The sequence below is a fragment of the Tursiops truncatus genome, chromosome 1 (assembly GCF_011762595.2).
Source record: "Tursiops truncatus isolate mTurTru1 chromosome 1, mTurTru1.mat.Y, whole genome shotgun sequence".
Classification (NCBI taxonomy): domain Eukaryota; kingdom Metazoa; phylum Chordata; class Mammalia; order Artiodactyla; family Delphinidae; genus Tursiops; species Tursiops truncatus.
This window is the reverse complement of record NC_047034.1, coordinates 149,494,878-149,521,422: the sequence shown is the minus strand read 5'-3', so window position 1 is coordinate 149,521,422 and position 26,545 is coordinate 149,494,878. Positions and strand designations below refer to the sequence as shown.

The 26,545-nt window shown below is 44.5% G+C and overlaps 1 protein-coding gene across 1 annotated transcript in view; it reads left to right on the top strand.

Moving 5' to 3' along the window:
• Positions 1 to 18,542, top strand: part of RIMKLA (ribosomal modification protein rimK like family member A) — a 28,513-nt gene extending 9,971 nt beyond the window's left edge. The window contains exons 2-5 of the mRNA XM_019938003.3: positions 5,789 to 6,019; positions 9,387 to 9,473; positions 14,798 to 15,001; positions 17,970 to 18,542. Coding sequence (XP_019793562.1) covers positions 5,789 to 6,019; positions 9,387 to 9,473; positions 14,798 to 15,001; positions 17,970 to 18,460 — 1,013 coding nt within the window. The 3' untranslated portion in view covers positions 18,461 to 18,542. The remainder of the gene's footprint in view (positions 1 to 5,788; positions 6,020 to 9,386; positions 9,474 to 14,797; positions 15,002 to 17,969) is intronic.
• Positions 18,543 to 26,545: the final 8,003 nt, after the last annotated feature.

Sequence of the window (26,545 nt, the reverse complement as noted above, 5' to 3'; positions counted from 1 at the left end):
CACATTTCTTCTGTGCCCAGAAGCTCTACGAGTCCACATCTCCTTTCTGAAACTTTCCTTGATTCTCAGAAATAATCACCTAACTGTTCCCTCCTCCTTCGCTGTCACTGTACCCTGATATATATGCCTGCTAGAGCAGTTCTCACGTTGCATTAGAACCTCCCCACCCCCTGCCCAAACCAGACTGATAACTCTTCTTAATACCCAGGTGCTTAAGAAGAGCATAGAGCATCAGTGACATTAGTTACAGTTGTCTGTTTTCTTTCTTCTTAAATTCCAGGGATATTGTTTGTTACACTCACACCTCAACCCCTATGCCCAGCCTTTTAGACGGTGCCTGTCAGAGGCCCTCCCATGTCCCTTTTGCTCTTACCATTTGATGGCATTGTGTCCGTCCTCCCCTCTTGCCCTACACTGCCGCCGCCACCGGTCTAACCATCAGCACCTGAATCTCTGCCTGAGGGCTTTCTCTGGTCACAGAAGCTCACTTTGCCCACACATGCATGGCAAGCCGGAAGGACCAGGGAATTAATACCACACCCCTCGATCAGCTCTCAACCAAAGACAGGGTTGGTATATAAATATTATAAATTGCTAGCTTCCTCGCCCCTTGGGTGGGGTAACCAAGGAGTGTGCACTAAACCGTTTCTTATTGTCGCCCAGCAAGATTAAGCCCTGGGTGCCAAGGTGATCACTCACTTCATAACACACCTTTTATTTGCAGCATTGCCTTCTCTACTTCCCCCTCCAGTGTTTCCTGAAATTGCCACCGTGATAATAGACCTCTTGCACTTCAGTCCTTATCTCCAGCAGTCCTTCTGGGGAAACCCAAACTAACACTGGGCTTGGCCCAAAGTAGGTGCTCAATAAATCTTCACTGAATGAATGCATGAAACAATAAATATGTGTTGAGTGACTGAATGAATTAAAATTATGTTGATATATTTCTCTGTAAGGAGATGATAAGCTCCTGGTATGCAGAGATCACCTGGCTCATCTTTGTATTCCTGCTTCAGAGTATGTCTGATTCATCTCAACAGTTCAGTGAAGGTTGAATTGAATTAAATGACCTCAAATTAGCAGTTGGTGGAAAGAGAAGGTAGCCACATCATGACTGTGGGTCTTAATGAGGTAGAGGTGAGATGTCTCTGGGCATCGTAACAAAGACCTTTAAAAGGGAAAGAGGAGTGGCATAGCATCTACTCGGTAAGAATAAAAGTAACTTCCTTATGAGAAAATGCTGTGGGGTAGGGTAGAAAGAGACCAGAGAAGAACTGGAGAGTGACTGAGCTGAGCCAGATCATGTTTGGGATGACACCTCTCCCTCCTAACACAACACAGTCATGTGCAGCACTTAATGGATTATTATCCGCTTATGTTATTTGTAGTGTTGATTCATTTTTAACAACTCTCAGAGCTTCGCTACCAGCCATGGTTACATGATCCTGCCCAAATGTAATGGTCCTAAAAGCTGCTGTAAGTGAGGTCCTTGCTTGCTCTCCTGCTACAGTGTCCTGCTGTTTTCTTATTTCTGCCACTTGCTTTGTACATGAAGGGGTTTTGTGGTTTTTTTTTCCTAGCGTACAAGAAGCCAGTTTAGTTTTGAAGCTTGCTTTTTAGTTGTGAAGCCAGGGATGCATATGTGTGTACATGAACGAGTGTTGTGTGCCCACTGGTCTGGACCCACTGTGCATCAGTTCTGTGTAAATGCAAAGACTTTGACAGTCAGATCTAGTGCAGGGATGCATATACAAGATGTCTTCTTTTTTTAATTGAAGCGTAGTTGATTTACAATGTCGTGCTAATTTCTGCTGTATGGCAAAGTGACTCAGTTATACATATATATACATTCTTTTTTTATATTCTTTTCCATTATGGTTTATCCCAGGATACTGAATACAGTTCCCTGTGCTATATAGCAGGACCTTGTTGTTTATTTACTCTAAATGTAATAGTTTGCATCTGCTAACCCCAAACTCCCAGTCCATCCCTCTCCCTCCCTCCCTCCCCCTTGGCAACCACAAGTCTGTTCTCTATGTTGTTTTGTTTTATTTTTAACAAGATGCCTTTAATTTAAATGCAATAATACATATGAATGTTCTTGGCAAAGTTCCTCAGACACAGTAGATGATCAGTAAAAATGTTAGGCAAATGCAGATCTGGATGACTGCACCTTTTATTTTCCATGCTTCTTCCCTGTATTGGTATGAATGATTGAGAATGGGTTTTAATTCTTAGAGCTCTACTTTCCAGTAATGACTTGTTTCTTTCTAAAGCTATTTCTCTGTATTATTAACACATTTCTTTGCTGTTGTACATATAAATGCAAAAGTCTAGTTTTGTAGAATTAATTTAATCCAATATATAGGTTAGAAAAAAAACAGCCTCAGTTCTTTGGAAAAGTTACTCATTTTTCCATCTTGTTTTTAATACATTAAAATATTTCCAAATATAAATAATAGAGTCAAAAACATAATTACCCATAAAAGTATATTATTCTTTTTAGAAGTAATATGGAGAAAATATTGTGGTTTCAAAAAGTTGATTTAGACTAGGTTGGCTATTGGTCATTATACTAACTAGTTTGGGGACTGATCTTTTTCACGATCTTATTGACCTGTTGGGGGACATAGTGATCATTTTAGTTTTAAAAAAAAAGTGGTTTGAGGCTAAATAGTAAATCTCAATCCCAGTCTAGCAATCTGGGAGATCCCCAAATATCCCAGAAGTAACTCAGCTCCTTTCCCCCCACCTTGCTTCCCAGGTCAAGGTGATGCCTGAGGGCACTAGGGCACTCAATCACGTGAAATCCCTTGTTATTGAGGGCACGAGGCCCTCATTGTTCAGGGCTTTCCTTCCGTTGCTGGCAGCCAAGCAGAGCCCTGCCCTCCTTGGGGTCCTGCATCAGCACTTCATTCCCTTGGTTTAAGGCCCATAGATTGCAGTGGGAACATTAAGGATCCCAGGAAAGGTGACACATTAAGCTCCATCCTTTCCCAAGAGGAGATATCAATGGGGAGAGGGAGAGAGATCACTAAGTGGTTAAAGGCTTCAGAATTCACTGACAGGTTTGCCAAGTGCCAGCCTTATACCCAAACTGTGCTTGGCCGTGGCTCTGTGGAATTGCTCTTCCTGCTAAAGGATGCCACGGTGAGCAGCAGACTCTTGTCTCCTCCTTCTAGAAATGGTGGTTTAGACAACGTGCAAACAGCAAAGAAAATGGGCATGAACATGGGACAAGTGATGTTGCCCCTTAGCAAGGATGCTGGAGCTGGGTCAATGGGCAGAGAAGTAACTGGTTGTGCATATGTTTTCCCTAAACACGTCACGTCCCTCTCTGCACAGAGCCGGACGGCCAGCACAGCCAGAGACCAGACCTGTCTAACTGCTTGGGAGAGCCTTTTCAGCTCCACGTTAACCCATTCCATTCTTCATTTATTAAAGGCTTCAGTTGGAATGAGCCAGGCCCAAAGATTTACCTTTGGAGAAGAGAGATGAAATCCTGGTAAGACTTCCTAGGTGTACGTGAATCTGCTTATCGAGGCTGAGCTGTCTCTCTCCACTTGTGGTTGGTATTTCCAGAAATGACTGAATTCTTTTCTTCCCATTTAGAAGTTTTACCGTTTGTCTGTGGTCTCATGTTGAGATTGAAAACCCAGACGTTTCTGCTGCTTCTCATCTCTCTAGGCCACTTTTCTGTTGCAAAGCCATTTTTTGTCATCAGGTGGTACAAATCTCCATACAGTGTCCTACCTTGCTCTGCAGAGTGTCTGTGCGATAATAACGCCAGTGCCTTGCATATCTGTAGCGTTTTGTGGTTCTCAAAGCATTTTTGCATATATTATCTCATTATGTAATGTTGTTCTGGGCTGTTGCTTTTCCCCTCAGTGTTCTGTATTTTACTTGCCATTTTCACCAACTTGAATACTTTTCTTTCTTCTCCTACCAGTTTTGAGGATATTATTCAGGGTTTACTCTTTTCCCCCTTTCATATTATTTTCCCCAGGGGCGCTAAGTGGCAAAGGAAAACGCATGTATAAATGATACTGTTTTCTGATGGCAAAGTAAAGATAACCTGAATGCTCTTTACAAATCACCCCTGAGAATTATATTCCATTTCCTTGGGTTCACACTATCAGCAGAAGTACTAAAAACAATTTAACTTAATGATTGTGCTTACTCTCTTTTTTTTAAATTGGTGAAACCTCTAGAATGAGAGGAAACTGTGCAAGTTAGATCCATGTAGTAGTTTTGTGGTTTTGGTTTTTCTGTTTGCTGGCTTTTGTTTTGTTTTGCTTAGAGTTTTTATATTGATATTATTCATCCCACAATAGAGGAATAGTAACTTCCTTAGTACCTTTTGTTTTCTTGGAGTTATATGGTTGTACACTTTTATCACTTATGAAAGCGAAGGTGCTTTAGGTTAAAGCCTAAAAGACGGTTCTCAAACTGTGTTTAAAATGTTTTCTGTAGAGCACTTTAGAGACTCCTTTAAGGTTCACTAAGGCAGACCAAGTAGTTCCCTGAACTCACTTCTCATTGCCCTATCCAGTCTATTTCCTGTCTCCATCATTCCATCCCCAGATGCTGGGTGCACCGGAGATGCCTACGTAACTACTTAGAGTAATGCAAACCATAAGATATCAGGGTTGAAAGAGATCAGGCAGGTTGCTGTGAACTTATTAACTTTTGCATTCCTTCTGTGCCATCCTCGGATGACTCATGAGCCTCACTCAGCCCATTCCATCCTAAGGCAGAGGAAAAGTATCCCTTTTGTTGAGCCCAAATCTATCTCCATGTAGCTTCTGTATAATTAAACAAACACTGAGTGCCTATCATGCAGCAGATACTGTTCTAGGCGCTGGGGATACAGAAGTGAACAGTCAGACAAAATAATGCTCTTTTGGATAGCTCCTCAGCTGTACCTCCTGAGGTCATAGAAGACAAGCCAAATAATTCTTCTGCATGGAGCCGCACAGATAATTGAGACTGCACTCCTGTTCCTCTGAGTCTTCACTACAAGCTAATACTACCAGTTCATCCAGTATCATACAGGTTTAAGTCCTTTGGCTATATAGACCAATTGTTCTGTGATGCATTCTAGTTTTTCTTAATATTGAATTGATTTTTAGTATATTGATTTTTTTAAAGTTTTTTGGTATCAAGGTAATACACAGTTGGAGATATTTTGGAAAATACTGATAAGTATAAATAGAAACTCATCTATAGTCCCATTACCCACTGTTAAAATGTTGGTATATTTCCTTCTAGCGTTTTCTAACTTGTACTGATAATTTTGTATCCTGGTTTTTTTTACCTAACATTGACACTTTTACATTCATTATATTCGTAATATTCCAGATGACTTTTAAAGATGAAGTCATAAGAGTGGTAAAGATACCATAAGTGACCTACTGCATTCCTTGTCATTAAGTCTCCAGCCTCCTAAGCCACTACATTTTGAGTAACACTAGTCCTACATGGAAGGAGGGTGCTGGACTGCATTATCTCCTATGGATTCTTCTAACTTGGATTATTCTTGATATGCTGCTCTTCCCCCCCCCCCGCCCCACCCTGTTCATTCTTTTGTGTTTCCTCAATGTCGTGCTCTGCCCATTTGTTTGGAGTATAGGGTAGACGGTAGCTTCTCATTACAACAGGATATCCAAGTGCCGTTTTCAAGGCTATCTTCCTGCTAGGTTCAGTCTTGAGGAGTCTGTTGGAACCAGTGCTTCTGGTGGGACTAGATGATGGCCAGCCCAGAGCTCATTTCTTCCTTTGATTGCAGGCCTGCAGCTGAACCAGAAGGCGCTCACCACTTTCCCAGACGTGGTGCTCGTCCGGGTGCCCACACCCTCAGTGCAGTCGGACAGTGACATCACCGTCCTGCGACACCTGGAGAAGTTGGGCTGCCGCTTAGTCAACCGCCCACAGAGCATTCTAAACTGCATCAACAAATTCTGGACATTCCAGGAGCTGGCTGGACATGGGGTCCCCATGCCGGACACCTTCTCCTATGGTGAGTGTCCTTAAAATAGGATTGAGACTTGTCTTTCCAAATAGCCTACATCCCTATGTTCTCTCTCCCCAGAAGGCCTCTGGCATCTCTTGTTGGTTTTCAAGGCGAATCTGTTCATCTTAGATGATTCAACACCTTGAGTCTTTATCATAGTCATTCCCTCTGTCTGAAATGTCTTTGCTTCTTTCTCTCTGGAATTCATTCATTAAATATGTAGCTGGTACACACTGTGTGCCAACTACCACAATAGGCTCTAGGCTCTAGCAACAAGTAAGAGAGTCCTACCCTCAGGGCATTCCCAGTTCATCAGAGGCAGTTTCAGTGCAGTGCCAGGATAAGAGTTAGCACAAGGTGGTATGGGAATACACAGGAGAGCTCCTAATTTCGTTTAGTAGGTGATGAGGAAAGAAGGCTTCCCAAAAGAGAGAACATCTAAACTAGCTGAAGTTATCCAGCTAAAGCAAGGGGGACAGGGGAGCAGTCTAAGAAGAAAGCAGAATATAGAAAGACCTAGAGACAAGAGAGAACATGACCGATTGGTGGTATTTTGAGTAGTTTGTGGAACGTCAAGGAGATAGGGTTGAGATATAAGGCTAGAAAGATAAGAAGTCACCATATACAGTACATGAAAGAGATCAGGGGTAATCCTGAGACTAACAGGAAGTTATTGGAGGGCTTTAAGCAAGGAAATGGCCTGATCGGAGTTCAGAATGTCACTTTGGCTACACTGTGGAGAAGGAATTGGACCAGGGGCAAAGTAGAGACAGGATATGTACTGGTAGGCTTTATAAACAATGCAAATGAGCAATGATAGTCTAAACTAAGGTGGCCATAGTAAGAATGAAGATAAGTGAACAGATTCAGGACTTAGGAAGGAGACAGAAATATTAGGACATGATGATTGAGTGGCTATGCGGAGCATGGAGAGGAATCAAGAGTGACTCTGGTTTCTGGTTTGGGCAACCAGATGTGAAAGCGAACACTCACTGAGACTAGAACCATGGGAGAGGAGAAACAGATTGGTGGGTAGGGCAAGGCATTGTCGGAAGAGGTTATTATAGTTTGGGACACATTCTGTTTGAGGTGTCTGTAGTATGTAAAAGTAAAACTATTCAGTAGGCAGCAGGTAAATGGATCTGGAGCTCCTGAGAGAGGTGTAGACTAAGGAAGTGGATTTGGAAACTTCCATTATGTTAAGTGAAGTCGCAAGACTGGATGAGATTACTCAGGGAGAAGATGCAGAATGAAGAGAGGCCTGAGCTGTACACCTAAAATGGTTCAAATGGTAACTTTTACGTTATGTCTATTTTACCACAATAAAATAACAACATTTAATAAAAGAGGGTTCGAGAGGGAATCCTTTAGGGAATAGGAAAAGGAAGAAGGACCTATGCAAGAGGCCAAGTAAGAGCACCTGGAGAGGTGAGAACAGAAAGAAGAGAGATGACAGAAGCCAATGGAAAGAACATCCCAAGAAGGATGGTGTAATTAAAAGGGGTGTTTAATTCTGAGAGGATGCGTAACATACTCATGGAGATGTGTGTTGGATTTAGCAACAGGGAATTCAATGAATACAGCTTCAGTTCAACCATAGGGAGAAAAGCCAACTTGTCAAGGATGAGGAAGTGAATGGGAAGTGAGGAAACTGAAACCCTTTGAGTAGCTTGATTGTAAGGATACAAGGTTGTAGTTAAGAGATGATGCAGGGTGAAGGAATGGGTTTTATTTGTTTAAGATGGGAGATTACTGAGCATGTTTAAAATGCTGCTGGAATTCTGAACTGAGAGGTTGAAGATACAGCAGAGAGGGGACACTTAATGGTGCAAGATCCCTGAGGAGGTGAGAGGGAAAGGGGTCCGAGGCACAGGTGCGGGGATGGCCTCAGATAAGCAGGACCCCTCTTGCACTGTATTATAAGGGAAGGACAAAAGGATGGCTAGAAAGGAGTTATATTTATCAGTGGGTGTCAGGAAGCTGGGAGTTCTCTTCTTATAAAATGTCCTCATTGTAAAGATGCCCCTGATTATCTACACAGCCTTTTCATGCTGCTTTATTTTTTTTTTAATCATTAGCACTTTTGGGACAGGTCTTATTAGTATCCCAGAGTATTTTGCTTTGCAAAAAATTGATGAACTGGGCTTCCCTGGTGACGCAGTGGTTGAGAGTCCGCCTGCCGTTGCAGGGGATGCAGGTTCGTGCCCAGGTCCGGGAAGATCCCACATGCTGCGGAGTGGCTGGGCCCGTGAGCCATGGCCACTGAGCCTGTGCGTCTGGAGCCTGTGCTCCGCAATGGGAGAGGCCGCAGCAGTGAGAGGCCCGCATACTGCAAAAAAAAAAAAAAAAAAAAAATTGATGAACTACAGTATCACCTGTGGTAGGTAGAATAATGGTCCCCCAAAGATTAATATTCATATTTTTTAAATGAAGGCTTAAAGGAGTGTAGTGGAGCCAATTCGGGCTTTCAAATCATGCCTTACCTTTGGGTGAGAAATATCCCAGGCTTGGTTTCTTTGGGTATTGGTTTTCTACTGCAGTACAACAATCTACTGAAAACTTAGCAGCTTAAACAACACCCATTTATCATCTCACAGTTTCTGGAGGTCTGAAGTCCAGCCACAGCATAGCTGGACTCTTTGCTTAGGTCTCGCCAGGGCAGCTGGGCTGGGACCACATCTGAGGTCTGGGGTCTTCCAGGCTTACTGTTGGCATTCAGTTCCTTGTAGTTGTAGGACTAAGGTTCCCACTTACTTGCTGGCTGTCAACTGAGGGCCATTCTCAGCTCTTAGAGGCTGCCTGTTGGTCCTGTCACATGGACTTCTCTCCAACATGGCAGTTTGCTCCCTCAAGGCCAGCAGGAGAGTTTCTCTGATGCTTCACCTTCTTTTACAGGGCTCTCCTGATTAGGTCAGGTCCACCAAGAATCATCTCCCTTTTGATTAACTCAAAGTCAACTGATTATTAGCCTAATTGCAGGAATGCTATCCCAGCATAGTCACTTGTCCCCCCTACACTCAGGAGAGGGGGTTATACAGAGCACGTACACCAGCGGGTAGGAATCTTGGGGGCCTTCTTAGAATTCTGCCTACCACAGCCAAGGTAAGGGAAGAATCCCTGCCCTGCCTGCGGGGTTGTCATGACGACTGCGTGAACCAGAGCGCGTGAAGCCGCTGCCAGGTGGCCGCGCGTGGTAATGCTGCTTTCCTGATCTCTCTGTTCCCACCTTTTGTGTGGCACTTGCACAGTGCATGTCTGTCCGATGGAATGGGTTCACATTGCCTTAAGCAGAGGGATGTGAGGGCTCCAAAGAATTCCCCCAGAGCCCTGGACCATCAGCCTCACCTTCACTGACTTTTGCTTTTCTTGACAGGTGGGCATGAAGACTTTTCAAAAATGATTGATGAAGCCGAGCCGCTGGGCTACCCAGTCGTGGTGAAGAGCACGCGCGGACACCGGGGTCAGTGCCCCTCTTCCCGGACTTCTGTTTGGGCCTCCTCTCTGCTCGGAGGAGACGGAGCTCCCCCTTGCGGAGCTTGTGGTGTAGTCCCTACTTCTGTCCTCTCCTCGCTGTCCGCACTGTCCTTGCTTTGTTCAGACCCTTCCCAGCCCTTCCCTGGACTCTGGCAGCAGACTCCTGACTTGATTCTGACTGCTTTCCCTAACTTCACTGCCAGGGCATCCTGTATTCGTTGGGGGGAGCAATTTCTCTGAAACAAAGATCTCTTCTTGTCACTCCTTTGCTGAAAAACCCTCCCAAGAACTGGTGTTGCCTATTACATACTGTTTATATTCCTCACCGTGGCACTGAAGGCCCTGGACTAACAGCATCCATCTTCCTTTGCAACTTTCTCTAGCCACGTGAACCCTCTGTAATCCATTCCAGACTAGACCATGTATTCTGCTGTTTTTAAACCTCTGCTCTCTTCCCTTTGCTGGGAACGCCATCTTCCTCTGCCCTCTAGTGAACTTCTGCTCGGGCTTTAAGGCCAGCTCCACGTCATTTCTTCTCTGTCCACATCCCTGGTCTCCTTCCCTCTCTTCCAGACAAAATTAATTGCCCTTCCCTTTGTGTTTCCGAAGCACTTCATCCATGCCGCTAGCATAGTACTACGGCTTATGACAGTTATAGATTTATGTGCCTTTTCCCCTTTTTGACTGTGAGCTGCTCAGGGGGTGGGAACCAGGTCCTGCCCATCTCTGTCTCCAAGACCTACTACAGTGCTCAAGACATAGTAGTTGAAGAGGACGTATGCAGCAGAAAGCCATCCCCCTCCCTTGTGGTATGAGAGCGAGTACCTCCTGATGATACCCAGATGGCATCCTTAACTGCTCAGGGCATCTGGAATGAGAGGAGGTACCCTAATGGACATGGAATGAGCAGTTCCCATGAACTTGACACACTCACTGCTCTCATCTCCATTGTGTAGAGAGTAGAGAAGTAGCACTTCAGGGCGATGGCTGGTGAATGCCTGTCTGAGCCAAACGGAGGGAGGGGCCCACTCTGCCCTGAGTCAGGGAAGGCTTCGGTGGAAGAAAAGGAGACTTAAGTTGGAATGTGGAGTTTGAACCGGATGAGCAACATACAGAAACAGGTGTGGGCAAAGCAACCTGGGAAAGGAAAGGGGTCCTGCTAAGAAGTGAGAGAAATGAGTTTGGGTGGCGAGATGGGGCTGAGTATGATTCACATGTACTACAGTGCAAAAATGCAATGTCTCAACTGGTTTTTTATTGTGGTAAAATATACATAAAATAAAACTCAGCTAATCTTTATTGAGTGCCCACAAAGTGCCAAGGAGATACAGAAAGGAACAGAACAAAAATTCCTGCCCTCCAGGAGCTCACATTGTAGAAGGGAAAGACAGACACTAAACAAATTAAATAGAAGATATAGTATTTTTAGATATTTTTAAAATTGAGATATAATTCACAAAACAAAAATGTACCATTTTAAATTATATAATTCAGAGGATTTTAGTATCTTCACTCTTCTGTACAACCATTACACTATCTCATTCCATAACATTTCCATCACCCCAAAAAGAAACCCTGTACTTGTTAAAGGTCAGTCCCAATGGCCCCTCCCCTAGTCCCTGGCAACCACTAATCTGTTTTCTGTTTCTATGGCTTTGCCTCTTTTGGACATTTCATATCAATGGAACCATACAATATGTGGCCTTTTGTGTGGGTTTCTCTGACTTAGCATAATGTTTGCAAGGATCATCATGTTGCAGCATGGATCCGTTTTTTATCCCTTTTTATGACTCAGTAATGTTCTATTGTATGGATATGCCACATTTTGTTTATCTGTTCATCTGGTGGTGGACATTTGGGTTGCTTTACTTTGTGGCTATTATAAATAATGCTGCTATGAACATTCATGTACAAGTTTTTGTGTGAATATATGTTTTCTTTTCTCTTGGGTATACACCTAAGAGTAGAATTGCAGGGTCGTATGGTAACTCTGTATTTAACTTTAGGGGAGCTGCCAAACTGTTTTCCACAGCAGTTATGCCATTTTACATTCCCACCAGCAATGTATGAAGTTCCAATTTCTTCACATACTAAACAAAACTTTTATATTGGGTATATTAATTTGCCTCGACAAATTATGCAAATGGTCACCATACCTCCACCATAAAAACAAGCCACAAGCCACAATGCGTGTTTTCCAAGCATTAGTAATGTGTGGGCCCACTTTATATATTTATTTTTAAAGTCTTTTTTAAACTTGAAGTATAATTGACATGCAAACATTATATTAGCTTCAGGTATACAACATAGTGATTCGATATTTGTCTATATTGCAAAATGATCACAATAGGTCTAGTTAACATCTGTCACCATACATAGTTACATAATTTTTTTCTCTTATTATGAAGACTTTTAAGATTTACTTTCTTAGCAACTTTTAAATGTGTAATTTGTTTTTATTATAGCCATCCTACTGGGTGTAATGTGGTATATTATTATGGTTTTGATCTGTAGTTCCGTAATGACTAACATTGAACATCTTTTCATATTATTGGCCATTTGTATATCTTCTTTGAAGGAATGACTATTCAAATCCTTTGCCCATTTTCCAGTTGGCTTATTGGTCTTTTATTGACTTTTTTACAGCTCTTTATATATTGTGGCTACTACTGTCTTATCAGATACATAATTTGAGCATGATGTTTTCCCACTCTGTAGGTCGTGTTTTCACTTTTTTGATAGTATTCTTTGATACACAAAAGTTTTAATGAAGTTCAATTTATCTATTTTTTCCTTTGGTTACTTGTATTTTTGATGTCATTTTGTGCTTGCCTAATCCAAGGTCACACAGATTTACACCTATCTCTCCCCCTAAGAGTTTTACAGTTTTAGCCGTTACATTTGGGTCTTTGAGCCATTTTAAATTAATTTTTATATATGGTGTGATGAAGGTCCAACTTCATCCTTTTGCCTGTGGATATCCAGTTTTCCCAGTATTATTTGTTGAAGAGACTGTTAGTTCCCCACTGAATGCTCTTGGAATTCTTGCCAAAAATCAAAAATTGACCATCTGTACGAGAGTTTATTCTGGGCTCTCAATTGTATTCCATATCCTTATGCCAGGCCACACTATCTTGTTACTGTAACTTGGTAGAAAGTTTTGAAATTGGGAAATACAAGTCCTCCAACTTTGTCCTTCTTTCTCAAGATTGCATTGGCTATTTGGGGTCCCTTGCATTTACATATGAATTTTAGGATCATCATATCGATTTCTGCAAAACAGGAAGTTGGAATTTTGGTGGAGATTGCCCTGAGTTTGTAGATCAATTTGAGGAGTATTGCCATCTTAACAATATTAATCTTCCAATTTCTGAACATGGAATGTCTTTGCATTTATTTCAATCTTTAAGTTCTTTCAAATATTTTGTAGTTTTCAGTGTATAAGTCTTGAGCTTCTTTGGTTAAATGTATTCCTAAGTTTTTTTATTCCTTTTGATACTATCGTAAATGGAATTGTGATCTTAATTTTATTTTCAGATTGGTCGTTGCTAGTGTAGCACACACATCTTAGGGAAAATGGATAGGGAGTAAACAAAGTCACAGCAGTTGTTAGGCTCTAGTATATGGAAATAAATCTAAAGAAGGCAGTGGACTCATGCAGGCTATGCCTTTGAGAAAGTTACTAATCCTGTGGACCTTTATTTTCCTCTTCTGTAAAACAAAAATAACTATCCTTGTCCTAATGGCTTCATAGAGCTAGTATGAAGTGTAAGAGAAATAATTTTTTTAAAAAATAAAGTGTTTGGGGCTTCCCTGGTGGCGCAGTGGTTGAGAGTCCGCCTGCCGATGCAGGGGACACGGGTTCGTGCCCCGGTCCGGGAAGATCCCACATGCCGCAGCGCAGCTGGGCCCGTGAGCCATGGCCGCTGAGCCTGCGCGTCCGGAGCCTGTGCCCTGCAGCGGGAGAGGCCACAGCAGTGAGAGGCCCGCGTACCGAAAAAATAAAAAAATAAAAAAATAAATAAATAAAGTGTTTGGCACACAGTAGATTATTAACTAATCTTAGTGCCCTTCCCCCTGCCCAGTTTTTTTCCTCCTTGCTTTCAAACTGTAGCTCCTTTATTAACTGCAGACTAAGCCCCATATTAGAACCTCTGTGCCAGGAAGCAAGGAACAAAGTCCATATTTTTAGCCCCCATCTCTGCTGAAAATCCTACCTATGTCCAGAGAATCCCCAGTGCCTATCATTGAATCCCAGCCATCTGCTGCCAGATGCCAGATCTCCTGGTGCCAGATGTCCAATGATTGAGACATGTTTTGGAGGTTACTTTTTGGTCTTATATGCCACTAGGGGCTGATACCCATCCCTCTTTTTATTAAGACTTCAGAAATGTCCCACTCTTTTTAAGGTGGTGACACATATCTTAGGAAAACCGTCTCTTTTTTCCATGTTTGCGAACAAGAAGGATCAGGGTGTGGTATGCTTATGTCAGGTTTACAGAGCAAACCTGTCAGGGCCCCCTGCTCATACCTGTTAGCTAATATGCAAATGGAAAAGCAGATGCCAAATAACTGCAAAAGCATAAGTGATTCAAGCAGAAAATATAGAATTTGGAGTCAGGAAGGAATGCTTTTCCCAGAGATCAATAGAAGTATGGATCATTCCTTTCAGAATTAAACGGGTACAGCCAAATAATAAGTTTCTTATGTTTAAAAGGAGGAAGCACGTCTGGCAGTGGCTCCCTCTTTGAACCCCCATAGTATCTTGCACAGACCTCTCCTGATGCTATATCAGCCTGTGTCATTATCTTTTGTGGGTCTCTCTCCATCTTGACTGGGAATTCCTCTAAAGTATGTTCAGTTAGTTATGTTCTGTAAGCATTGATTGACACTTGCTTTGTGCATCGAGCCTAGTGTGAGGTGTGAGGACTTAGAAAAAAAAGTGAGTGAGACATGGACTCTACCAAATCAGCATCCTGGGGTGATAGGCAGTGCTGACTGTTTCTGGAACCGAATTGACTAGATCCCTAGGAAGTTATTTTGGCCTCTTCTGGGCGTTTCTGGAATACATTTCGATTTCATTTTGAAAAAAGAGTTGTGAAAGGAGAAGGACCTGAGTAAAACCCAGAAAAAAATGAGGTTCGACGGCCATTTGATAAGACGCAAGAGTCGACTCAGAGAAATTGAAGGGGCCACAGTGAGGCGAGTTGGGAAAGAACGGATGACTCTGGATCCGGAGGTGGGATAGCAAGGACTGTGCTCAGAGGCTTCTCTAACTACTTCTCTTGCTCTTTGTCTTTCTTCTTAAAGGAAAAGCTGTTTTTCTCGCAAGAGATAAACACCACCTCTCAGACATCTGCCATGTGATCCGCCACGATGTGCCCTACCTGTTCCAGAAGTACGTGAAGGAGTCCCACGGAAAGGATATCCGGGTGGTGGTAGTAGGTGGCCAGGTGATAGGCTCTATGCTTCGCTGCTCCACAGACGGACGGATGCAGAGCAACTGCTCTCTCGGTGAGGCACGAAAGCTCAGTCGGACTGTTGGTCAGGGGAGGCCACCAGGGTTTTTCATTAGGATGTTTGCACCCAGCCAGTGAATGTGTCTCGATCCCTCCTACCTGGTCAGACCGTCTGCAAGGCGCCAGGATCACAGAGAGGAATTAGAAACAAGCCCTTTCCCTTAGCAGCAAGCAGTCCAGGAGGGTGGCAGGTGGGTGTAAGTGCCATGACGGAGGTCAGGCCAGGGAGGTCAGGACACTGAGATTTGAACCCTGTCCTGTAGGTGTTAGGACTTGGCAGTCAGCTTTAAACAAGGGAGTGACATGAGGATTGGTGTTTGAGAAAAACTGACATCTGGGAAGAGGTTGGATTGAAGGCATGAGAGGGAGGCAGGGAGTTGAGTTTGGAAGCTGTGGCAATAGCTCAGGCAAGAAGCAAGGAGAGTCTCAACTAAGGCAATGGGGAACTCCCTGGCAATCCAGTGGTTAAGACTCCACGCTTTCACTGCTGAGGGGGCTCGGGTTCGATTCCTGGTCCAGGAACTCCAGCAAGCCATGTGGTACAGCCAAAAATAATAATTAAAAAAAAAAAAGAAACTGAAAAATAAGGCTATGGCTGGAGACATAGCATATTCTGCTTTTCCGTTGTAATTGAAGATTGTGTTTCTTTTTTCTTTTGAAAATTGTGTTTTTCTTATATGTTTGACGTTATTAGAAAGCTGCAGTTTATGTCTGGGTCAAATGCATAACCTCATCCCATTAACCTATTGATAAAGCTTGTTTTCAGTTTTGGTGCATGGAGATGGTCCCGGGGGAATGGGAATGTTCATCTTCATCACAGAAATCTATTGTCAGCCTCACGAGTGGAATTTGTATGTTGGTAATGTGAAAGAGTACCCAGTCGTTATTTCCTAGATCGCCAGATGAGTATACCAAGTCTGGTGACTAATGAAGAGGCTGAAACACCAATCTGGTCCTTCTTCCTGAGTGTGATTGAGCAGCCTCCCCAAGTGGACTCCAGGGTAGAGGCTGACAGTGTAGTAATTAATGAGAGTCCTTGCCCTTGGGCAGCTTATGGGCCAGTAAAGGAGAAGACGCATAAACAGATCATCATAAGGTACTGTGACTAAAGCGCTGTGATAGAAGCAAATGCTAGGCGCAGGTTGACACAGTGCTAAGTACCTAATATATTATCTCATTTAATTTTCATGACAATCCCATGTCTTACCACAGTATCGAACCTTATGTATTATCAGTTTGTCTTTTTCAGTCAGCTCACAAAATCCATTCTTTGGGGACTTCCCTGGTGGTCCAGTGGTTAGGACTCTGCAATTCCACTGCTGGGGCCCTAGGTTCGATCCCTGGTCAGGGAACTAAGATCCCACAAGCCATACGGCCAAAAGAAAAAACAAACAAAAAAATCCATTCTTTAACTAGAAAGTACACTGTTTTGTAATTTATCCATATTCCTGTTTTTGATGAGCTGTTTTAAAGCTGTTCAGTAGCCTTTTCCTCCCTCCACCACAGTAGAGGGTGGAAGGGGCAGAGTTAAGGTAAAGCCATTGGTTCCTGAGAATACAAGTGTTAAGTCTTTGCAAAGAGACTGAAGGAAGACAATTAAATCTGAGGTCTTAGCTTTTTAACAAGTAAGGGCAATCAGACTCTCTCTGACCTCGGTATGAGATTTTTGTCTCACAGGCCTCTCTCTTCTTAGAAAATAATAATTTTGTTTCTTCTAATTTCTAAAAGGAATTCATTCTCAATGTAGAAAATACAGCAAAGTCAAATGGAAAACGATATTTGTCATTAATCCCGCCATCTAGAGACAACCAATGTTAACATTTTGGTGTCGTTTCTGATGATGTTTTTTTGCATAATTATGGTCATACTGTACAGCCTTCAATCCTTTTGAGTATTTTCCCATGTGATCACGAACTCTATCATTTTTAGTAATGATTGTAAACTATGCTAATTAGCTACTGTGAGCTACTGTGAGCTAATTAGATTATAATTTTTCATTTACTCATCAACAAATATCGAGTGCCTACTATGTACCAGTATTTTGACTTTCCAGTATTTTAAGTGACTGCCATCAGCATCTTTGTGCATAAGCTTTTTTTCCCAATATGTAAGATTATTTCCTTCATGGTGGGATGACTGGGTCAGAGGATATAAACATTTTTTAAACTCTAGGAAAGAAACAATCATTACTTTCTCAAAGGGTGTCCTGATTTCCATCCGGACCTTTTGTTGGTAATAAAAATGCCCATCTTGCTGCCCTCCCCCGACATCCCTCACCTCTTCCTTGAAGGGTCATTTGACTCATTTGTCCAGTCGGTGCCTGGTGTTGTTGCCAAAATTCGGCCTCCGTACACTGGGGCCAGATTAAATCTCAGAGACAGAGTTTTGGTGAAGTATCATGGAAAGGAATAGTTTTGTTGCTTTGCCAGGCAAAGGGGGCCACAGTGGGCTAATGCCCACAGGACTGTGTGTCCTGCCCTGGAGGGGGTAGTGAGGAGTCTTATAGTGTTCAGGGAGCAGGGCGTGATCAGCTCGTGGACATTCTTCTGATTGGCTGGTGGTGAGGTAATGGGCTCTCAGCATCATCAACCTTCTGGTTCCAACCGGTCTGGGGTCTCCGTGCTTGTGGGCAGCATACATTTAACTTCTTCCACCTGCTGGGGGTTTCAGTATCTGCAAAACAGCTCACAGGATGTGGCTCAGAATATTAACTGCAGTCCTTGAGGAAGAGCTAAAGGTCCTTGACTTTGTTTAATGGCTAAAGTATTATTATCTTACCTTGCTTGACTGTTTTCCTTTCTTTCCGCATTTTCTCACTTCTCTGATTAAATTTATTCTTTGACTAAAGTTTTTCTACGACAAAGGGCAGGCAGAGGATATGGGTAGGGGTCTCTTCTAGGAAGGCCTTATACGGTCCTGCTCGGTTACAGTGTCACCATTACATCACTGCACTTTCCCCACAGGTGGCGTGGGCGTCATGTGCCCACTGACAGAACAAGGCAAGCAGCTGGCTATCCAGGTGTCCAACATCCTGGGCATGGACTTCTGTGGCATCGACCTCCTCATCATGGACGATGGGTCCTTTATGGTGTGCGAAGCAAACGCCAACGTGGGTTTCCTAGCCTTCGACCAGGCCTGCAACTTAGATGTGGGCGGGATCATTGCAGACTACACCATGTCCTTGCTGCCCAACAGGCAGACCGGGAAGATGGCTGTCCTCCCAGGACTGTCTAGTCCCAGGGAGAAGAAAGAGCCAGACAGCTGTGCTTCAGCTCAGGGAGTCACAGAGAGCGTCTACGCCATCAACAGCGGGTCTACCTCTAGCGAGAGCGAGCCTGAACTGGGAGAGATCCGGGGGTCCTCAGCAAGCACAGCGGGGGGCCCGGCCCCCATGCTGCCCGACCCTGGCTACAACATTAACGCCAGGATTGCTTCAGAATTAAAACTTCAGTGAGTTCCTGCTTTTTGGCAGCATTGAAACCAAATCCTACTGCTTCCCTAGTAGTTTTGAGCGAATAAAATCTGGACTAGTGTGATTTCATTTGCACAGAAACTAGAAATCCCATCTGGGCACTCAGCATTCTTTCTAACGATGATTGAAGCAAATGGCCTAGCTTTGTGGTTTTTATAAACACTAATATAAAACCCTCGCCGAGAACAACATCCCGACTGATGGATTTGAGACCGATGTCTGCTGCAAGCAATTGGATGTTACGGCTGACTCTGTGCTGTGCTTCTGGCTTTTAGCAGTGGAGCCCATTAACTCAACGGCTCCTGGAAATACTGTACAAAAGAGCAACCACCGGACAGAGGCACGTGCAGAAGAGGTGGAACGTGACTGCAGTTGTGTGCTCTTCATTAAGTGTGTGTGTGTGTGTGTGTGTGTGTGAGAGAGAGAGAGAGAGAGAGAGAGAGAGAGAGATGCTCGGAGTATACACAGTCCCAGTGCTATTAGAGAATCAATCTCTGCTCCCCATCAATCACCATCTTGACCATATTTCTCTGACACTCAGGATATGGTGTTTTAAAGGGAGCTTCCTCCTTAGCATCTTCAATGCAGCACTCTGTAGAAAGTGAAATTGAGCGTCCTTTGACTTCACTCATTGGCAAACATCCTGCTCTGTAACTGGGGCTTTCTACAGATTGCTTTGCCACTCCAAATATATAGATCCTGCTTCAACTAGCGCCAGCCCCAGCAGCCTCTTGCACCTTTGCTGCCTTTGGCCTCAGCTGGAAATGCACTTCAATGACCTAGTGGCCACACACTTTCTTCCTTAAGCATGCACTAGAACACCATGGACTTCTTTTCAATTGACTATTCACTTGACATTAGAAGCGAGTGGGTTTTTAATCCTAGAAAGCTACTGGAAGATAATCATTTCCCCCTCTCTTCTACTGAAACTTTACGTAATTAGCTATAGGAGATTTTCTTGTATGAGTCGGTGTTGTGAGCCTGTTGGGTAGCTAGAGCCATTGGAAACACTCCAATCCCCTTGACATACTAGTCTTACCCAGGTTCCAGAGACCTGTCCTTACCCACTTTTCCACACTGGGGAGACTCAGGTATCAGGAATAACTCATTGCACATTTGGTGGGGGGGATGGGGGGTGGGGGGAGTGGATAATGTAGACATGACACCAAGTGCTTTTCATTTTAACTCTTCCAGCAGTAGATGATGACACTGCCCTTGGGAGAAGTCACGGACATGGAGTGTTTCATTTCTGCTTCTGTGAAGTATGACAAAAATGAGCAAGGCTACCTTTTTAACCAAATACACTAGAACATATGCACTCAAGAGTCAACATGGGGCTTCCCTGGTGGCGCGGTGGTTGAGAGTCCGCCTGCCGATGCGGGGGACACGGGTTCGTGCCCCGGTCTGGGAAGATCCCACATGCCACGGAGCGGCTGGGCCCGTGAGCCATGGCCGCTGAGCCTGCGTGTCCGGAGCCTGTGCTCCGCAACGGAAGAGGCTACAGCGGTGAGAGGCCCGCGTACCGCAAAAAAAAAAAAAAAAAAAAAAAAGAGTCACCATGATTGTACTTATTTCCCTGGGAGACCTTACTCTTGAGCTGTGATGTTGCATGTACCAAGAGCACTAAACTTCCTCTTTGGAGTTACCTTTGAAGCCATGCAAGAAAAGAGGCCTCATAACCTTATAGTCAGACCTCGTTTTTTTACACCACCCTTCCCCAGAGTTCATCCCGAGCTCCATCACCCATTTTATTGATCAGACTTATCTTCTAATGCTCCTTGGCTGTTAAAAAATATCATTCCTCAAAAGAATAAATCTACCCTTAAAAGACAAAGACTTATCAATGTTAAGGATGCTTACAAGTGGACAGTTTCCAAGGAAGGGTCTAGAAATGTTATGCGTAAGGTCAGCTTCCCTGGACTAAAATACATCTTCCCAACGTGACCAGTTTGAAGGCAACACCACCCATTTGGGTGTACGAATTCCTGTACTTATTCTGCTGTAAATGTAAAATGTGTATAAAGTCAAACTATTACATTTTTTCCACAACACATTTAAATAGAAATTGGCTTTGAAAATACTGCGGCTAAAATCAGATCTCACCAAGTAACTGAAACTGAAAAATGCTTGGCACCATGCAATGGAGATGTTGCACTACACAGTAGTAGTTTAAATACAGTCAACGTAGGGTGCATGCCACTGAACTGTAGTTCCAGTCATGTGTCTGTACAGTTGAAAAACGATAATCCTTCACCTTTATATAGGTTAAGACACGTACCTTATCTTTACCACTCAGGGTGGGTTTAGAAGGATGGTCCTAGGTCTGTTCTCATTGGATTTCGCCAGATGCTTTCTACGTAAACCTCTGAACCAAGTGATGACTTTCTGGAAGCTGCATTCACTCCTTCCCACAGTTTAGTGTAAGCCCAGTCTCTCCACTTTACCTAAATAGATGCTAGTGTGCCCCATCCTGAGCACAGCAGCTAGAGGGTGCTTCCAGACTTGTCAAAGGGGGCCCGTTTTCCAGCCGCCAGTGACATCTGTCGTCATTGGCATCATTGCTTGGAACCCTGTCTAGAGAGCTGGGGCACAGCTGGATCATAGCCTCCCTCCAGGATTTCCCATACTGGCTGTGGGCCCTGGGAGCCTCAGCCAGGTGGCTGGGCCACACTCGTCACAGCTGCCCACAGGGCCTGCTGGAAGGAACATGGGGCACAGAGCCAGATGCCGGTTCTGGTTCTCCCCTAAAATAGCTGATTAACCTTATACAATCAAGTTGACTCTGTGCCTCGATTTTTCCATTCTCCTGCTCGGGGAGATGCCTATTCTATTTAGCTCTTGGGGCGGGTGTTTTGAGGTTGGAGTTAATTAATGAAACTGTACATTGCGTGGAAGGTGGTAGAAGGACGCCTCCCACATCTGGTTTTTAGCAGTTTCCTATCACCCCTCCTCTGGGGGAGTTAAAGAGGCCAGAAATTCTTGGCATTAGCACACTAAACAGTGGTAGAGGGCCTGAAAAAGGATGCAGCTTCTCAGAGGGTTATGACCTGAAAGACGTAAGGCTCTTAGTGTATTCAGCCTTCTGGATGGATCGTATCTAACCTGAAACTCTTGACTCTCGTGTATCAGCTGACAGTCTTCCTCATGTAACATAAATTGCAGTGTCTGTATACAGTCTTCCCATTGTCTGGTAGTAGCATCTTGAAACTGGTCAGAACTTGAATGCCAACAGCTCCGTCACTCAGAATATATATAACTTTGCACTTGGGAAAAATGTCTTCATGCTGTTTGTCTGATTGCTGAGGGGTATGGGGTTCCCCCGGAAGGTGGATTTGGGGCTTTAGGTCTCGAGGATCTGATCAACAATATACGTGGATCTTAAGCCATTAGTGTCACAATTGCAGACTCAATTCTCCCAGCTCAGAGGGGATTCCATGAATGTTGGGGATGGACGAGGAGGAAGGAGAGGAGAGGAAGGTCTGGGGTAGTTTTGTGACATTTCAGTGGAAGAAATAAGTTGGGATCATCTGGAATTCTAGTGGGAAGGAGGAAGAAATGGCTCTTCCGTGGGTGGTTTGAATGAAAGAATTGTGAATATGTATTGCTTATAGAGATAGGGGTCTTTAAAACTATTCTGTATAGAGAAAATGAGTTGCATGGGTTCTCATCCACCTCAGCGGAAGTAAGAGAGACATACCTCATCCCCCTTTTTTAAAATAATTAATTAATTTTTTTTTTTTTTTAAACCTCAAAGACAATTTATTTATTTTTGGCTGTGTTGGGTCTTCGTTTCTGTGCGAGGGCTTTCTCTAGTTGTGGCAAGCGGGGGCCACTCTTCATCGCAGTGTGCGGGCCTCTCACGATCGCGGCCTCTCTTGTTGCGGAGCACAGGCTTCAGATGCGCAGGCTCAGCAGTTGTGGCTCACGGGCCTAGTTGCTCCGCGGCATGTGGGATCTTCCCAGACCAGGGCTCGAACCCGTGTCCCCTGCATTAGCAGGCAGATTCTCAACCACTGTGCCACCAGGGAAGCCCCCCCGCTTTTTTCATCTTTTTTCATGAAGTTTTTTTTTTTTAATTGGAGTATAGTTGCTTTACACTGCTATGTCAGTTTCTGATGTACAGCAAAGTGAATCAGCCGTATGTATACATGTATCCCCTCTTTTTTGGATTTCCTTCCCATTTAGGTCACCACAGAGCACTGAGTAAAGTTCCCGGTGCTATGCAATAGGTTCTCATTAGTTATCTGTTTTATACATAGTAGTGTGTATATGTCGATCCCAATCTCCCAATCTCCCAATTCATCTCACCCTCCCCTTCCCACTTTGTTCTCTACCTCTGTGTCTCTATTTCTGCTTTGCAAATAAGATTATCTGTACCATTTTTCTAGATTCCGCATATATGCGTTCATATATTTGTTTTTCTCTTTCTGACTTACTTCCCTCTGTATGACAGTCTCTAGGTCCATCCATGTCTTTGCAAATGATGCAATTTCATTTCTTTTTATGGCTGAGTAATATTCCATTGTATATATGTACCACATCTTTATCCATTCCTCTGTTGATGGACATTTAGGTTGCTTCTATGTCCTAGCTATTGTAAATAGTGCTGCAGTGAACAATGGGGTGCATGTGTCTTTTTGAATTATGGTTTTCTCAGGATATATGCCCAATAGTGGGATTGCTGGGTCGTATAGTAGTTCTATTTTTAGTTTTTTAAGGAACCTCCATACTGTTCTCCATAGTGGCTGTATCAACTTACATTCCCACCAACAGTGTAAGAGGGTTCCCTTTTCTCTGCACCCTCTCCAGCATTTGTTGTTGTACATTTTTTGATGATGGCCATTCTGACCAGTGTGAGGTGATACCTCATTGTAGTTTTCATTTGCATTTCTCTAATAATTAGTGATGTTGAGCATCTTTTCATGTGTTTGTTGGCCATCTGTATGACAAACTATACAAACAGCTCATGCAGCTCAATATCAGAAAAACAAACAACCCAATCAAAAAATGGGCAGAAGACCTAAACAGACATTTCTCCAAAGAAGACATACCTCATCACTTCTTTGAGTCCTGATGAAGGCTGATCTTGAGAACCAGCTCTGAATGTAAATTAGAGGAAGGTTGAAGCAGCTAGCTGGGGGGGAGGCGGGGGTGGTTCCACGATCACTCAAGTAACAGCTGACCCTCCCGGAAGTTAATGACCAGAATACCATGTGCAGGCGGTCACAGAGCCATGTCGGAGGGTGAGACCAAAGTCGGTGAAACAGCCTAATAATTTCCTGTGCACCTGGAGGTGAGGCTTCTATCTGCTGTCAGTCTATGCTGATTTTTTGGGAAGAGCCCTGACAGCAGCCTTCTTGTCCCTGTCCCTGGAGTTAGCGTTCCTAGATCTGCCGCTGTAGCCTAATAGAAAACCTGCTGCTGTTTATGACTGCTTCTGAGACTCCTCAGATCAGATCGTAGCTTAAACTGTTGTCACCTGGAAGGCCACCATCTCAGGCGTATGTTGTCTTAATCCTTTCTTAAAACCGTATTATGCTTCCATTCCAAATCTGTGGTTAGACTGCAGCCTTCCCTTCTAAAACTCACACAGCTGAGTATGAAAACCTCGTCCCTTCTAGCCTTTCCATTTCCTTCTCCAGGCGCGTTTCCCCTGCTGACCAGTGGCACTGCTCTGGGCCCCATGCTGGCAACGCAACACTGTTGGGTAGTCTTGCTCTGGCATTGCATATTCACTAGGGCTCTGAGGCAACCCTAAGAAGGTCACCCGTCAAGCCAGATTTGAGGGCACAGGAATAACAGCACTTTGGAATCAGTTCAGGCCCTGTTTTATAGATGGGACTCTGAATCCCAGAGGCCAAGGTCACTTAGCTAGTCAGCAGCAAGGTTGGGACCCAGGCAGTCTGGTTCACAACCGGTGTGGCGTACTGCCAGAGGCGGCTCTGTTCTTCCATGGCGTCCAGCACTGCTGCCATCCTGGACCCACCCTGTGCCCATCCCCCTTCTGCTGAGCCTCTGCTCTGGATCAAGATGGTGCCTGCTGTGAAGGATTCAGCTCTTGGATGGCTTCTAGGTAAGAGCCCCAAAGGCGTAGATAAGATTTTCTGGTGTGTGCTGGCTCATGGCCTGTGCCTCCTGTAGACCAGCCAAGACCGCATAGCCTCACATTACACCATCAGTGATGGGATGTGAGAGAAGGCCCCTGCCAAGCTGACTGAAGGCTTCCTTGGCCCCAGTTTGGTTCATGTTCCCTCACTGCAGAATGTCTTGGATTTGCGGAGGCCTTCGTGGGCCTCCATGGAGGCCAAGGGCTTGAAGGTCCCAAGTGTCTCCCATCAGGCACACCTGAGGGGGAATCCTGATTGATACACATGTTAGCTACAATCAGCCACAAAGTCAAAGGCTCCCTCCCTCTCGCAGTTCCACAGTGCATCCCCCTTGCAGCCGGCCACTAGGGGCACTCTTCCCTGTTGTAGCCCATGGGTCAGCTGAGGACCCCCTGCCCCTTGAGATCCAGAGAAGTCTGATAACTGGGCCTTTGGATCTCTGTGATTTCTAAGGGGCTTATATCTCGGCAGTCACTGCTGACTCCAGACTTCTGCTACCTCATTTTAAGCAACAATCATGTCTCATCCCTTCACCGCATCAGCTGAGACAGGCTCGGTTCCTGTCCCCACTTCCACACACACCAAAATTCAAATGAGTCAGTGTGGGAGCGTGTGCCTGTGTGTGTTCCAGTGATGTGGGAGGAAACGGGAGACGTGGCAGCAACGCAGACGTGGCAGCGATGCAGGCATTGCAGCAATGCAGACGTGGTACCCCCATTCATAAAATGTTCTTCTGTACTCTACAGAGGAATCCACTCACCTTCCATTCCATGTGGTACCTGACTCCCTTCTCAGGACAAACTAAATCCACATATGTTCTCATGGACAGCAGCATAGCCATTCCTTTTCCTAATATGATTCCTGCCAACACCTCTACCTTCAAGATTTCACCTTCTATCACGGATGGCTTATTAAAGGCATTTTCCTAAGCAAAGACCACTCCCTCCCCAAGAAGCACTCAAGTGCCATCCCTTAGGGTGATATATTTTTCATTCCCGCTACCCTAGCCGGGCATGGCAACCACCATCATCACCACTAGCTGTTGGGGTCATCATGCTTTACGGAAGGCAACACGGATTGATGTAAATGGTGCTAGTTTGGGTTAGCCCCGGTTCAAATCCTGACTTGATAACTTATGGCTTATGTGACCTCAGGAAAGTCACTTAATCTTGCTTAACCTTTGCATCATCACCTATAAATGTGATAAATAAACACAATCTTGAATGTGAAGCTCTTAACCACAAGTCTGGCTTTCAGCAGGTTCCTTTCCTCTTGCTTTCTCCACTGTCAGCAATCCCCAACAGCTCCCGCCAGTGATCATGGCTCAGTGCCAAGGGGTAAAAGCTGGCAGACAGCAGCTTTACAGCTGGAAAAAGAGATGCGGGGGAGGGAGGGGATAGGACTGGTGGCTGCTTAAGCATGCTGCGGTTTAGGCTTAAGGACTGAAAGGTCCCATCCATCCCTGAGATTCTGTGATGCTCTAGTGTAAGATATAGGGGGTGTATCTGGCTTAGAAAAGTCCTGGAGGAAAGGCTGCCTCAGACACCTGGGAGGCTGGAGAGTGGAGGAGCAGCGTGACCTTGTATGATTTAGCACCTGGTTTCTCTGGCTCTTCCTGTATGAGGTTTGCTGGCTTTGCATCAAATGGAAGGAGGAGGTGCCAGGGATTTGAATTAAATCTGTCAAACGGAGGGTGAGGGGAGTGCAGAAGGCTGGGGGGTGGGGGCGCGGAGCTGGGCAGGGAACTCTGATAGCCCAACAGCACCATCTGGACTTGGCAGGGATGACAGCCCTGAGAGCAGATGGAACTAGCCAATAAAACAGCTGAAATTCTGCTGTCCTGGGCCTGTCCCGAGTCGGACCCCCAGAATCTTCTATTTAGAAGGAACACTGCTCTACTATAAGTGGAGAGCTGGGGTTCTTAGTCTAGAACTAATAAAGGTCTTCGTGAAGGCAAGAC